We start from the raw sequence: 15867 nt of genomic DNA, 5'->3' as shown, positions 1-15867 counted from the left end.
TCGAACCCCTACCCCCTGCAGTGGAAGCTCAGAGTCCAGGCCAGGTAAGTCTCAGAAAGACTTTTTTTTAAATGCTTGGAAAACATTAACCCTGACATGGACCTAAGACAAAGCAGTTTCATATTTGTGCTCAACACACGTGCTCAGCTGCTAAGTGGTATCCAACTCTATGACTCCATGGACTGTAGCCCACCAGGCTCCTCTGTCCATGTGATTCTCCAGGCAAGAATACTGGAGTAGGTTGCAATTTCCTCATCCAGGGGATCTTCCCAACCCAGCGATCCAACCCACGTCTCTCACGTCTCCAGCATTGGCAGGCAGGTTCTTTACCACCAGCGCCACCTGGAAAGCCCTTCATATTTGTAATACTTGTGCTATTGCTATTGCTAAGTCACTTCAGTCATGTCCGACTCTGTGCAACCCCATAGACAGCAGCCCACCAGGCTCCCCCGTCCCTGGGATTCTCCAGGCAAGAACACTGGAGTGGGTTGCCATTTCCTTCTCCAACGCATGAAAATGAAAAGTGAAAGTGAAGTTGCTGAGTCACGCCCGACCCTCAGCGACCCCATGGACTGCAGCCTACCAGGCTCCTCCATCCATGGGACCTTCCAGGCAAGAGTACTGGAGTGGGGTGCCATTGCCTTAATACTTGGAAAAACCGTCAAATGTTTCAGATGGTGAGCAGATCAAACTTACCCTTTAATCTGAAGATGAGGTTGCACTCGTGCTTGGCATAAGCCTGGACGTATGACACAAAAGCTTTCATGCCCTTCTCAAACACAGCTCTGTCACCCAGGGCCATGGCCTTGAGCTTTGGAAGGAGGTCAGCTGTGTTCTTCTGGAGTTTCATCTCCTGCAGGGGGCACTGCACAGGGACCACATTGTCACTTCTGGCTGGGACCACCTCCCCTAAGGCTATCCCAACAGAGCCAGTGCCAGTAAAATCAAAGGCAAAACCACTCATTTTAATCTTATCCAGTGGAGGCTTTGAAGCCCAAATCCAACCCAAGTATTTTACTTGGTCCAGAAAGTATTTTAAATTTTTTAAAGCAAAGTTTAAAATCAGATTTTACGTAACAATCCTGATTTCCGGTTGGAAAATATGGTAACATAGGTCTGTGTTCCTGAGTAATGACGCTCAGCTGGGGCCAGCAATGGACCCCCCCCCGGAGCCTCTCCACAGCCTTTTATAAAGCTGTAGACAGGTTCCCGCACTGACACCGCCAGCCCAGCCCCTAATCTACATTCTGGACCACTTTCTGGAAAAGAACTTTTCCAACTACCCTGGCTTTGGGAATTCCACAGAAAAAAAGACAGCTTACTTTTTGGTTAATTGCAAGGAAGCTGATGTATGACTCTTCCATGGGAAGGAGAAACACGAGCGCACTACCGCCATGGCCGATGCGGGCTGTGCGGCCACAGCGATGCACGAAGGCACTGGAACAACACGGGGCGGGGACACTCACCACCTGACAGCTCAGCAGAGCACTGGCCTGTGGCCACGCAGCTGATGCGCCTAAAGTGACACCAGGAGCCGCCCAACTCCACGCCTCATCCCAACCCTGCCACTTACTAGTTAGAGAAGAGCTGGCGATTAAATATACACACTGCAGACCAGAGAGCAATCTCTTAGACATTTAATGTCAACTATAAAACCTGTAAATGTATGCCCATCTGATGATACAGGTAGGAAGACGTGGTCCCAGCGGAAAATTTGGGAAACAATGAAAAGTAATATAAAAGAGAAAATGTAAGTGATTTTTGAGTCTGACCCCTAACTCCACCCAGAATTAACAAGTATTGCTTAAGAGTTCGTATTTACAGGCATTTTCCTATGTTTGGAGGCATTTCCTAGAAATATATGCTTGCTCTCAGAATAACTGAAATCTCCGTATGTAGTATATATATTGTTTTCCTTTAAACACTCTATTCATGTGCCTTTCTGCAAGAACTTTAAAATACAATACAGCATCACTACTAACCTACCGGTGATAACGCAGCAGTTCCCTGACTTTTGCTATTTCATAACGTTTTGACAACCATCATCTTTACCTTCCTCACGATTCCTATTTCATTAAGACTAGATTCCTAGACAGAGCAAGGAACGTTCTCTGTACCTGGCATTACTGGGAGGATCATACTGCAAAACCCAGTTTACTTCAGGAATATCTATTCCTCGGGCCATCACGTCAGTGCACACTAAAATCCCACTAGAAAATAAGAAAACACCAGCTGAGTAGGGAGACCACCATTTCCCCACCATCAAGCAGTTGTTACTAATTTGAAGATGACAGTAAAAACAGATTGCAGAATCTCACGGAAGCAAGTATATAGTAATAACATTTTGATTTTTCCTCCTCCCAAGAATCTCTAGGACTTCACAAGTTCTCAGTGAAATTTGTAAAGAGATGGGGAGATAATGAAAAGATGAATGAAAAATAATGAAAAGATTTTTTAACTAGCATATTTCGACTGGGGAAGAAAAAAATTCAAAAACACTGTATTTGGTCTAATCCTTCGCAGCCATTTAAAAAAAAAAAATGAAATTTTCCCTCTCATACTGAGGTGTAATCATCAAGTCTATCATTTTGCCTAAAAGATTGTTTTTAATATAGCCAGAATGTTTGGTGGTCAAGAAAAACAGAAAAGTATTATTTCTATGCACAAAGTCAAGTTACAGTGTCCAGAGACACAGCTTTCCTATAGTGTAGTCAACCTGGAACCTTCAATGGGTTTCTCCCATTCTGGGCCGGATAGTGGGGAATCCAAGAATGAACATAACACACAGGTTCCGGTTCTCATGGAGCTTACAATTGAGCAGGGAAGTTGACAAAGAAGGCAGTCAGTGCAGCCAAGTGTAATGGGCTCAGGACAGAGGGTGGGGGGAGAAGACATGATAACCAGGTTATAGAGGAAGAGGGTTCCCACACACAAGAAGGTCTAGAGGCAGAGCAACTGCAGAAGAGCAGAGAGGCTGGAGATCTGCCACGGCCAGGGAAGCCAACCCACCTCTGCAATTTGCGGAACTCCATGAAGATCTTATTTCGCTTGTATTTCATCTTTCCGTGAATGCACATTATCTTCACACCCTTCACCAGGGTCTCCAGAGCCTTTCCGTAGTATTCCACACAGGCGCAGGTGCTAGGAGAGGAGACAGGACGTTTGATCCCTGGTCGGAGAACTAAGATTCCACATGCTGTGGGGCAACTGAGCCCTCACGCCACAATAAGAGAACCCTGCCCACCACAACTAGAGAAAGGCCATGTGTTGCAACAAAGACCCAACACAGCCAAAATAAAAAATTTTTAAAGATCTGTGCCAAGTGACCGCTGCCGGATTCCCCACCGTTTTCCACAAGTCACATCATATATAAGGATGCAGTTTTACACACGAAGGGCCACAACCCACAGATCCTGAAAGTAATCTAATGGGTCCTAAAATCAATTAGTGAGTCTGGACCAGCATTTTTTAAAAATCAGAGCAGAACAGAAAAGAAAGCATCAGAATGCCTCCCACCTAGCCGAGTGCAGTCCTGTGAAATCTTTGTTTCAGCTGCGTGTGTGTGTGAGAGAGAGAGAGAGAATCAGGTTGTATTTCTATGGGTCAATATAGTTACTGCATTTTATTGGTGAAATGATGGGTGGAAAAGAAACATGAAATTCTTTGGGTATGCCAAAGAACACCACTGTAGGTATATATGGAGGAAAGAACAGCCCAAGAATGCACGCACTCTGACAACAGGACACACCCCAGCGTGGCAGACACTAGGCTGGCTGATTAAACAGCATCCCAACCACTTCCTCCCTCACCTCCCGCTACTGCAGAGGCTGGGACAGCTGCCCACTCATTATCCACCTCTCACAGTGAGGGGCGGCCAGGTGACCCATCTTTGGCCCATGCAATGAAAGCAGAAGTCAGCCAGGGTCAGGGGCAGGTGTTGTCTGGGAAAGCCTTTCCTTTTTCTGATTAAGAATCAAATATAGCAAGTACTGCCCTTCCCCCTGCCTTTCCTCTTTTATCTGCTTCCAGTGAAGATGTGACAGGGGTTGTCACAGTGGTCATCTCAAAACTAGAGCTGACCTACAGGAAGGAAAGGCCAAGACACAGAAACACTGGCCTTGATGTTGCTGAAACAGAAACCAATGTTAGGAACTGCCTACCTCTGGACTTCTTTTTACGGGAGAAAAATAAACCCCTCCTGCTTGAGCTGCAGAAGTTGGGTTTTCAGTCACTTGCAGTTAAACACACTTCTAACAGAGGACCAACCTAAAAGGAATTCCAAAACTGAAGGCTGCACGCTCATGCACATTCCAGGTGTAGTTAAACCCCAGAAGGATTACCTGAAGAAGACCAGATGTTTCTCCTGCTTATGATTTCGAAGAAAATGTACCAGTTGATTAAATTTCTCATCTGCCTTACAGACCTGCAAAATAAAAAGGAAAACCGATCAAGACAATTTGCTGACAATAAAAACAACCCCACAACTATTTTCAGTTTGGGCCTTAAATTTTAAGGACTCTAACTGCCTCCATGAAGAGGAAGACTTTCTCCAGGATGTTACTCAGTCCACTGAGCTCAGAATTAACATCAGCCCCTGCTGCTGTCACATATTAAATCACATAATCATGTAACTGAGGATAGCAAGTCACTCAGTGCAGTAAGTACCTCCCAAACCCCAACATGCCAACAGCACCATGCTGGCCGTAACACCACCCCCAGGGGAGGGCTTTACAATACAGGTCCTCAGATACAGCCTAAAGACCACAGATCGCAGCTCTGGAATTGGACCCAAGGGTCAGTATTATTTAACAGCACCCGTGAGATTCTCAGGCATGGCCATGTTCAGAAATCACTGCTCTGAGGTTAACAAAGATTTCCAGAATGGACTGCACAGAATTACTTCACAGACCTCCATGGAGACAGACGGGAGCTCCTTTCAGGCTCCCGAATTAAATACATGTAAATCCACCTGAATGCATTCCCCCTATTTTTATTAATACTAAAACCAAATCCTCAATTTGGAATTTCTTTCTCACACACTCAGACATTTCTAAATGCAGTTGCTTAAATGAATGCAAAAGAGCAGAATGCAACAGCAGCCACAGTGGGTTCCAAAGCTAATCTATTAGTACGTACTACATACTAAGCACTGGCCTAAAACCTTCATGTGTTTTAATAAACCAACCCTCACAGCAACCCTATGAAGTGGGTGCTCCCCAAGCCCCCATTTCACTGGTGATGAACTGTTAAGTCCACCTGGTTCGGTTAGGAAGGAACAAAGCCGAGCTGCATGCCTGGGCGGCCTTGCCCTTGCGCCCCTGCTCTTAACCACCTCACCGTCCACGGCCTCCTCTCTCCCCTAGGAAGAGCCGGCCGCCCAACTTTACCAGCCTGGCTGCAAGCGGAAACAGCAGCACCAAGTATAACACCTCCAGTCTGATTTCAAAAACATCCTCCCGACAGCTGCACCAGAGGCAGTTTTCTGATTTGCAAACTCTTCTGCCTTGACCCGCCTACCCCCAGACCCTCCAAGAACTGACACAAAGAACGGCAACCTCATCGCCCTTACAGTCCCCAGCACTAGGGACACTGGTTTGGAAACGGCCCACTTTCTCTGCAAACACGTCACCGTGCTCAGGAGCTAGGGAGCCCCTCTCGGCCAAAAGAAAAACCCTGTTCCCTGGCTGACAATATAGATGTGCCCTGTCAAGCAGGGACACTGGCCTGGCCACCCTGACTGACCATCCTCTCTAGATGCCTCCTGGCTTGAGCCAGTGACCAGAGAGGACAGAAGGAGGGGACTCACTACTAACAATCACATTCCGAAAAGCCCTCCCGCTGCCTGGTGAGGAAGGGCAGCAGCAGCTACGATTTACTGCTGCAAATTGAAAGAAAGTGAAAGTGAAGTTGCTCAGTCGTGTCTGACTCTTTGCGACCCCATGGACTGCAGCCTGCCGGGCTCCTCCATCCATGAGATTTTCCAGGAAAGTACTGGAGTGGGTTGCCATTTCCTTCTCCAGGGGATCTTCCCAACCCAGGGATTAAACCTGGGTCTCCCACATTGCAGGCAGACGCTTTACCATCTGAGCCACCAGGGAAGCTAAACTGAGCAACTCCTAGCTGCAAAATGAACACACCAAACATTTAGGTTCCAGAGCAGAATAGTCACCCAAAAAGGCTCCTTCAGAGAGTCCATCATTAGGTTTTGTGTTTGAGCTGCTCGTCGGGCTGTGCCCTTCTCTAACTCAGGCTCATACTGACGGGCCGGGAACCCAGTGTGTCCCACACCTGTACCCAGCACACGCTATGCACATGTCAAAAAGTTTGATCACTTGGGGGTAGGAGGCCCAAGGACACCATCCCTGGAGAGTATGCTTAAAACACAGTTATGCCCATGTTAACTTACTTATTCATTTACTTGCTGAATGACAAGTATCATCACATATACCACGTATCCCAGCCCTGCCCCAAGTACTGCACTTCCAAATGTGCCTCAGGGTATCATTTTACAGACTTAGTTACCTAGAAAACTGAAAGCTAATCCATAGAGCACTCATCATTATTAATTTTTGCTTGCTTTTTGTTTTAACTGCTAAGAGTTAACATATATGAGTGGGAACATGGTGTATCATATTATAAAACATACAAACAGTGAAAGTTAAGAAAAAAGTACTTGAAAATCATTTTTCAAATAAGTAAAAACTTACTTACTTGAAAATCTAACAAGCTGTTCAAACAATTCTTATTGCTGATCATTTCAAAGGAAAAATGGAACTAAGCTTATTGAAAGTAGTACGAGTCAAAAAAACTGGTAATTTTTTCAGTAAACTGCTTTGACTAACAATACTGGTTCTACTTTTTTCCAGCTTTACTGAGGTACAACTGGCAAATAAAAATTGTATATATTTAAGCACATTTATATAGTAAAAATACATACATGTAGTAATATATGTTTAAGGCGTACAATGTGATGACTTAACGTACATACACACAGTGAAATGACTGTCATAATCAAGTTAATACACCTATCACTTCACTTCATCTTTTCAGTTTTTTGTGAGAACACTTCAGAACCACTGTTGAAAAAATTTCAATCTCAGGTAAACAACACTGTGAACCGCAGCCCTCGTCGTCACTGGCCGGCAGGGGTCAGTGCGGACACCCGGCGCTCACCATGTAGTGGTTCTCCAGGCGGGAAGGGGTCTTCTGGGTGCTGCTGGCCGCCACGCCCTTCTCCTTCACCGAGATGCGCACGGGGTTCCGCAGGCCAGCTCTCACCAGGTTCTCCACCTCCTGGGTCTGAGTGGCCGAGAAAAGGCCCGTTCTCCTCTGCTTCGGCAAAAACTCCAGGATGGTGTTTATGCTAAAAACAGAAGGGCTCATCTTAACCCCTTACTTGTCAGCATAAGGAACAAAGGGTGTTTTATGATACTAAACAGGTATTGTAGAAGACTGGAAACCATAACAATATTTACAGTAGCTATTACTGGGAGATGAGATTATGGGTGATCTTTATTTCTTTTTTATACTCTTATTTTCCCAACGTTTCTTCAATATAAACATATAAGTGAACTCTTATAATGGGACAATTAAAAGAGTGAAATTAAAACAAAACTTTTTGAGACTAAAAACTATCAAGCTGCACACTATTTAATTGAGCAAACTGTGTAACATGAATTGGATCCCAATAAAGCTATTTAATTCTTTAAAACACACAAAAACTTTTAAAGAGCCATGAAGGAAAATGCATCAAAGAACAACTGAAATTTAAACAGTGTGGGAGAATTTGATGGATCAAACAATCTAATGAAATTCCAGTGCAGCTAACAGATATAGTCACCAAGTGATAAAGGAATTCCACCTTGGGGTCCTTTCCACCCTGTGTCACCCAACACCCATTAAGTCCAAACTTCAGTACCTTGTCTCGAAACCCATGTCCAGAAGCCTGTCTGCTTCATCCAATACCAGGACCTCCAGGGACCTCACGCAGCCGGCCAGATCGAGGCCCTCAGCCTTCCTTCGGAACATGTCCTCCAGGCGGCCTGGGGTTGCCACGATGATGTTCCCACTAGGAAAAGAAAGTTAACATTTATTGCACTCAGTGAATCTCAGGGACCTTTGTGATTCCAAACACAATTGCTGTATCCCCCTGTGCATGAGGGCTCAGTCATGTCCCACTCTTTTACGACCCCATGAACTATAGCCCACCAGGCTCCTCTGTCCATGGGATTTCCCAGGCAAGAATACTGTAGTGGGTTGCCATTCCCTTCTCCAGGGGATCTTCCCCATCCAGGGATCGAACCCCAGTCTCCTGCATCTCCTGCATTGGCAGGTGGATTCTTTAACACTGCCTCACCTGGGAAGCCCTATCCCTCCAAAAATGTCATCTAAAATCCCACAGACGAGAAGGGAGACCACCAGAGTGGGAGGAGAAGGCTGCGCCATGAGGGGACAGGTCTGACTTACAGGCTGAGATTGAGGGCTGCTGCTGTTGCTGCTAAGTTGCTTCAGTCGTGTCCGACTCTGTGCGACCCCATAGATGGCAGCCCACAAGGCTTCTCCGTCCCTGGGACTCTCCAGGCAAGAACACTGGAGTGGGTTGCCATTTCCTTCCCCAATGCATGAAAGTGAAAAGTGAAAGTGAAGTCGCTCAGTCATGTCTGACTCTTAGTGACCCCATGGACTGCAGCCTACCAGGCTCCTCCATCCATGGGGTTTTCCAGGCAAGAGTACTGGAGTGGGGTGCCATTGCCTTCTCCGGAGATTGAGGGCAGGGCTCAGCAAACACCATTCGGCCAAATCTGGCCTCCACTGTTTCTGTGACTCTGCATCCTCCTTCATTCATGGGTTGCCTCTGGAGGCTTTCACACACTAACAGCAGAGGGGAGCTGTAATGACCCCGACTGTGTGATTGACAAAGCTAAAATAATTACTATCCGGGCCTTTACTGAAAGGACCCTGGATTTATTCGACTTCTTTAGGCCCCAGGTCACTCACCTATAAAATGTGAATGTCAACAGAACTAGAGACAATTTTATGTAAAGATCACAAACTGGCAGACTTAGGGCCAAATGCGGCCTCCCCACAGACTGGGTCCCTGCAGGAAAGTTATTATTATTTTTTTAATGTGAATTACACGCAAAAGTTAAAAAAAAATCTGGACTACAAAAAATTAAAAACCTGGCAATACAGAGTCCTGCAGCAACATGTCAGCTGGAGATGAGTATTCGGGCATAAACTAGCCAGTTTCTCCCAATCCCCACCCAGCCCTACTTCAGATGTTTATATTTTCCTCCGACTCCTGTAGGAACTCAAGTCTGTTCCCCGCCACTGCAAAGCATCTCCCATTGTAGCTGGACACAGTGAGCGCTATAGAAAAGGAGTTTTCTTTATCAAGAATTCACTGACAATCTGGGCACAAAATCTATTGCTGCTCATTACAAACTATTAGTCATAGTGGGACAATACAATGCCACAGGCTGACTGCCATCGTGTATTCAAACATTTATTCTAAATGTTTAGTAAACACTTGCTGTATGCTCCGCTCCTTGTTAGGCCCTGAAGGTAAAATGCTGCGAGACTACCACCACCCCGACTTTCATGAGCCGCCTGGGGATGCAAAGGAGCCGGGCACGTACAATACCTGGGAGAAAGCCAGCTCAAGCAGGGCAGACTGGGAGAGCGCGGCAGCACAGGGTGCCCACACCAACATCAGGACCCATCCTAAGGGCCAGCAGGGGCCACTGAAGCACTTTCAGTGAGGGACACGACCTGACTGGCACTCTGGTGGCTATGTGGAGAGTGGATAACCAGGGGCTAACAGTAGAGACATAGAGCAGAGGGACTTCCCTGGGGGTCCTTGGTTAAGAATCCACTGTGCAATCCAGGGAACATGGGTTCGATTCCTGGTTGGGGAACTAAGATCCCACATGCCAGCAGGACAACTGAGCCCTCGAACCACAACTAGAGAGCCTGTGTGCTACAACTAAGATCCCAAGCAGCCAAAAATAAATAATAAACAAATTAATTTTTTAAAAAGGTAAAGAAACACACAGGAGAGAAAGAAAGAGCAGTTCCTAGAGTTCAGGGGCGAAACGAGCAGAAGAGGTGGTGATGGAAAAGTTGACCAGTTAAGAGATGTGCTTCAGAGAGAAAATGCCAAGGATCTGGTGACGGTTAACTGAGAGGGGGGATGTGGGGACGGTAAGGAGTCAAGGCTGACTCCCTGACCTCAGGAGGCATACAGGGGAAAGGTGAATAGGAAATGCCACATGAGGTACAAGTTTAGGGATGAAAATTCCAAGCTCTTGTTTTAGAGGTTTCCGCAAAAGCTGTGAGATGCCAGTCAGATGCCAGGGAGACAAGTGGATTATCTGGGGCTCAAGGCGAGGTCAGGGACCACCTCGGGAGAGACAAGACCATTAACCAGTGAGCAAAATGGGAGGTTGGCAGGAAGAAAAAACTTTTTATAGGGAGGGGGGTGACTGAAGGGGGCATTTCCAGTTAGGTCTTGATCATGCATCAAGTTCAATGTCAAGAGCAAGCAAAGCAGCAAGGCAACTCACCCAAGCTCCTTAAATCTGGTGACATCTTCTCCAGGATTCCTGCCTCCAATCCAGAGAATCTGGCTGAAATGAGAGAAGGGTCTCTGAGGTCAGGAGGAATTGTAGCCCATGGCTGAAAGTTTGGGACTCTGCCCCCAACTTACCTAAACTGTGGGAAGGGCTTCGTGAAATGAGACAGGACCTCCTCTATCTGAACAGCCAGCTCTCGCGTGGGTGTGATGATTATGGCGCCCACCTAACCACGTGGCAGGAAGGGACATGATTAGCAGAGCCTGCAGCTTACAGAGCTGAAACTCCACAACCGGCACCCTCCACCTCACGGAGGAAGGTTTCCAGAGAAACAGTACTTCCTGGGCTTTTCCAGCAGTGCGTGGCCATAGTGCATATCAACTAGAGTTGAATCTTGAATGAAGGGCGTGGCAGAGGGTGGTTAGGGGCACCAACTCTTTGCACAGTCAAAAAAGTACTTGTGTTCAGTCGTGTCCAACTCTTTTGTGACCCCATGGACAGGAGCCCATCAGGCTCCTCGGTCCATCGGATTTTCCAGGCAAGAATACTGGAGTGGGTTGCCATTTCCTCCTCCAGGGGATCTTCCTGACCCCAGGATTGAACCTAAACATCCTGCATCTTCTACATTGGCAGGCAGATCCTTTACCACTGTCACCTGGGAAGCACAGTTGAAAATCCACCTGTAATTTAAAGTCGGCCCTCCATGTAACAGGGTATAACTGGTTTGATTCCTCTGTAACCCCATTCCACATGGAGGGATTAAACTACCAGTTGGCAGAGACCTATAGTTATTCACTGCTGATAAAACCTGCACTTAAGTGGACCCACACCACTCAAACCCGTTGTTCAAGGGTCAGCTGTAGTCTGAATTAGAGTCAGTTCTCTACAAAGCAGCTAGACACCATGGTTACAAATATTGGACCATGCCTCCCAGGGAAGTGGGGTTAGGTTCCTGCGAGCCTCTGGTCATGTTTTTGTCAACCTAACAGTACATAAGCTTATTTTACACACATGTCTGTTTAAAGACACCTTACTTTTTAAGTCAAGTATACTTCAATTAAATAAAGGTGTCTCATTGAATATACATTGTTGATTCATTAATGCTGACCTCAAAGCCACAGCACTATCATGCATGCCTGAATGATGCTTATGTAACATGTATTTTCTCCGTAAGGTTCATCACAGCCTCCTTGCACTCAGGAATGCTCAGCAGTGCTTCGGCACTACGTTTGGGGGTCATCTTAAGCAGTGAAGTCACCACATACACACACACACGAAAAGACATCACAGCAGTACGTAGACCAGGAAAAGGACCCGTGTTTACAGTCTGAGAGCAGGAACGAGAAGGCAGCTGGGAACGTGCCATCAGTGTCGCTGCCCCAGGCAAGGCCACGCATGAGCACGGAAGCATTGTGACTGCTGCCTGGGGAGCTACAGATACGTGCTAAGGAGCAGCCAAATTCATAAACACAGGATCTGCAAGTCATTAGCACACACTGTACTTTTCTTCTTTTTTCAAGCTTTTGACTAGCTTTTTCCTCAACTGTGGACTCTCTGATGACTAGGGGAAAATAAAACGCTTGGTCTCCTCACCTGACTCTTCTTTAACTTCTCCTCCCTCCTCAGGAGAATTTCCACGATGGGGATGACGAAAGCGAGGGTTTTGCCACTACCTGTGACCTGAAAGGGGAGGAAGCTATGGTTTGCTTTTCCTCCAAGTTCGTTCTGGAGGGCAAACGGGAGGACAGGCTAAACTGCCATAACGTACTCACCGCTTCTGCAGCAATGTCTTTGTTTTTCATGAACAGAGGGATAGTTGCGGACTGAAAAGAGAGACAGCAAATTACCAGTTATGGGATGCCGTGACACCACAGACGAGGCCCAAAGCCCAAGGAACACAGCACTGGCCTTGGTCACACTGGATCCCACCGCAAAGGGGATTCTGATCAGTCACCACCAGGGACCTCAGTGTGGTAAGGTCACAGGTAACATGGCGTGGTGTCTACACAGATGGCGTGTGGGGGAAGCAAGTCGAGCTGGGAGTTGGGAGTCCTGAGTTCTAGCCCTGCCTCACCTACTCTTCCTTTCTAGACCAGGAAGGGGCTAAAGACAGTGGTTTTAAGGTTCCTTCCTGTCCTCATAGCACAAAATAACAACTCAAATGGGCTCTTTCATTATAAACACCACCGAGAACCCGCAGGTTTACCAGGGGCCTGGCCCTTTGATTGCAGCAACGAGCAGCTGAACCTGAAGCACACTCAGATCTTGGCTTCAAAGATTCCCCCTGCCCACCGCCCAGGATTCCACTCCTGGTCCTCAGAGCCTGAGCTCACCCACTGCAGCACATGCAGGACTTTCCTAACTGCGTCGGCACAAGTAAGTCTCAGGGAACATGTGGCAGTTATCGTAAGATAACTGGAGATGCTGTAAGTAGTCAGAACGGGGCAGGGGAAGCAGGGGGTGGTTTGTTTCTAGCACCCAGTAAGTAGAGCCCAGAGATGCTGTTAAACAGCCCACAATACCCAGAGCCATTTCATATAACAAAGAATTATCCAGTCCAAAATATCAAGAGCGCAGAGACTGAGAACTCTGCTATGGACCACTGCTGCCCAACAGAAATAAATATGGTAAGAGATCAGACTCGTGGTTGCCAAGGAAAAGTGGGGGAGGGAGGGGACGGACTGGGAATTGGGGATTGATAGATGCAACCTATCACATTTAAAAATGGAGAAACAACAAGGTCCTACTGTATGGCACAGGGAACTATATCCAATCTCCTGGGATAAAACATAATGGAAAAGAATGTTTAAAAAAGAATGTATCTATGTATAAAACTGAGTCACTTTGCTATATAGCAGAGATTGACACAACACTGTAAATCAGTTATAAAAAAAAAAGAAATATAATGTGAGCCACATACTCATCTAGTAGCCACATTAAGAAAAGTAAAAAGAGGGACTCCCCTGGTGGTCCAGTGGTTAAAATTCGCCTTGCAATGCAGGGGCCTGGGTTTGATTCCTGGTCAGGGAACTAAGATTCCACATGCTGTGGAGCAACTAAGCCTGCACACCACAGCTACTGAAGCCCACACAGTCTGGAGTCTGTGTGCCACAACTAGAGAGTCTGTGCCCACAATGAAGGATCCTGCATAATGCAACTAAGAGCTGATGCAGCCAAATGAATAAATAAATATATATTTTCTTTTTTTAAGCAAAAATAGACAAAATGAATTTTTATTTATATTTTATTTAACCTAATATCATCCAAAATCGGAGAAGGCAATGGCACTCCACTCCAGTACTCTTGCCTGGAAAATCCCATGGATGGAGGAGCCTGGAAGGCTGCAGTCCATGGGGTCGCTGAGGGTCAGACACAACTGAGCAACTTCACTTTCACATGCATTGGAGAAAGAAATGGCAACCCACTCCAGTGTTCTTGCCTGGAGAATCCCAGGGACGGGGGAGCCTGGTGGGCTGCCGTCTGTGGGGTCGCACAGAGTCGGACACGACTGAAGTGACTTAGTAGCAGCAGTAGCAGCAGCATCCAAAATATTGTCGGCTTGATGTGTAAGCGATATTTTTTAAATGAATGAGACATTTTTCATTTGTCTTTCATGCTAAGTCCTCAAAATCCATTATAGATTTTTATATTTAGAGTTTATCTCAATTTGGACTCACCATGTTTCAAGTGTTCTTAATAGTCATAAGTGAGTGGCAACCATAGTGGACAGCACTTAGACCACAGACTCTATGGCAAATACTGGGTCCTCTCTGCCCAACAGTCCCAAGGCATGACACACAGCACTGCCTGCTTCCTCCACACCTTTCCTGAGGAGCCTATGCACACCTCAACATTTCAAAACAGGACTCTAGATTTTTCCTCTGAAGACTGTTACCCCTGCTAGCTTTCCTCATCTTAGTAAATGATACCACCAATCACCCAGTCACTAAAGACAGAAACCTCACGGTCCCTCTAGATTCCTCTTCCCTGACCCCCACATCTGGTCCGTCAGCAACCCTAAAGCTTTCTCAAAAGCGACTCTTCAATATCCACAACTTCCCCTCTACTCCAAGCCACCATCACCTCTCACTTGACAACGGCCTCCTAGTGGATGGCCTCGCTTCTTCTCTTACTGCCCTAAAGTCCACTCTACACAGCAGTCACAGCCCTTCTCTTCCTGCAGCCTCCCACGTAAGACGGCTTCTCACTACATTCCGAATAAAATACAAGATCCCACAAGTAAGACCCTGCATGGCCAGCACTCAATTTGCTCATCTCTTACACTACTCATGATGCCCCAGCCACAAAGGCCTTCTTTCTGTTCCTCCAAGCTCATTCCACTTGTACTGGCATTTCTCTTTGCTGGAATATCCTGCCTCCAGTCATCCCTTGGCCGGCTCCTTCTCATTCAGGCATCAGCTTAATGACACCTCCTCCAAGAGGCCTTCTCTATCTTACCTTCTGCCCTGTACTTTTTTGTCACTGTCTCCTCCACAACACTGATCACCAGCTGAAATTACCTTATTTCTTTACTCCCTCCTCTCTCTCCTGCATTAAAAAGCAAGGGCCATGAGTGAGGACCAACACTGCAAAATCTCCAGAGCCTAAAAGAGTACCTGACAGTTTGTCCTGGAGAAACTGCTGAATAAATGAGTGAGCTGGACCAAGACACTTCACTTAGCCCACAAAACAAGACAACAGGTTACATTTACTGAGTGTCCGTAACATCGTCTTAGGTAATCCTCACAACAACTCTTAGGTAATACTATTTTCGTCATTTCACACGGAAAGGAAATGAAGCACAGAGAGGTTAAGTCATTTGCTCAAGGTCTCACAGATCTACAGAGGGCAGGGCTAGGATAGGAACCAGGCACTTAGGAGCAGGATTCGAGCCAGGCACTTAAGTCTCAGCAGCTAAGAGCGGATGGAGGAGCAGTGTTATGAAAACCCTAGTACAGGCGCGCTGCCACCTGCCGCCTCTGCCTGGCGATCATTAACCAGCTAGGCATCACCCAAGTCGGGGAAGAAGAAAGACGACATGACAAAAAAGTCCCAGCTCTGAGTCTCCCTTTCCCAACCTGCCCCCTTCGCACCGAGAGCCCTCCTCCCCCACGGCCTATGCCGAGTACCTGCACCGGTGTCATGTACGGAAAACCGAGCTCCCGCAAGACACTCAGCACCTGCGGATGCAGCGGCACCGGTAGCGACTCCCAGGAACCCTCCGTTACGTGCTCCATGGTGCGCTCAGCTACCGAGCTACTACCCGGACGCCTCCCGGGAGCACTTCCTCTTC

The 15867-nt window shown here is 46.9% G+C and overlaps 1 protein-coding gene across 1 annotated transcript in view; it reads right to left on the bottom strand.

Annotated features, from left to right (window-relative positions):
• Nucleotides 1-15867, bottom strand: part of DDX55 (DEAD-box helicase 55) — a 17537-nt gene extending 1670 nt beyond the window's left edge. The window contains exons 1-12 of the mRNA XM_027566991.1: nucleotides 15704-15867; nucleotides 12347-12397; nucleotides 12168-12254; nucleotides 10709-10800; nucleotides 10566-10628; nucleotides 7919-8068; nucleotides 7174-7363; nucleotides 4341-4423; nucleotides 3010-3141; nucleotides 2118-2210; nucleotides 1323-1437; nucleotides 697-865 (exon numbers count right to left, since the gene is read on the bottom strand). Coding sequence (XP_027422792.1) covers nucleotides 697-865; nucleotides 1323-1437; nucleotides 2118-2210; nucleotides 3010-3141; nucleotides 4341-4423; nucleotides 7174-7363; nucleotides 7919-8068; nucleotides 10566-10628; nucleotides 10709-10800; nucleotides 12168-12254; nucleotides 12347-12397; nucleotides 15704-15811 — 1333 coding nt within the window. The 5' untranslated portion in view covers nucleotides 15812-15867. The remainder of the gene's footprint in view (nucleotides 1-696; nucleotides 866-1322; nucleotides 1438-2117; nucleotides 2211-3009; nucleotides 3142-4340; nucleotides 4424-7173; nucleotides 7364-7918; nucleotides 8069-10565; nucleotides 10629-10708; nucleotides 10801-12167; nucleotides 12255-12346; nucleotides 12398-15703) is intronic.

This window comes from Bos indicus x Bos taurus, chromosome 17 (genome assembly GCF_003369695.1).
Source record: "Bos indicus x Bos taurus breed Angus x Brahman F1 hybrid chromosome 17, Bos_hybrid_MaternalHap_v2.0, whole genome shotgun sequence".
In the NCBI taxonomy this organism is placed as follows: domain Eukaryota; kingdom Metazoa; phylum Chordata; class Mammalia; order Artiodactyla; family Bovidae; genus Bos; species Bos indicus x Bos taurus.
This window is presented reverse-complemented; position numbering and strand designations above follow the sequence as displayed.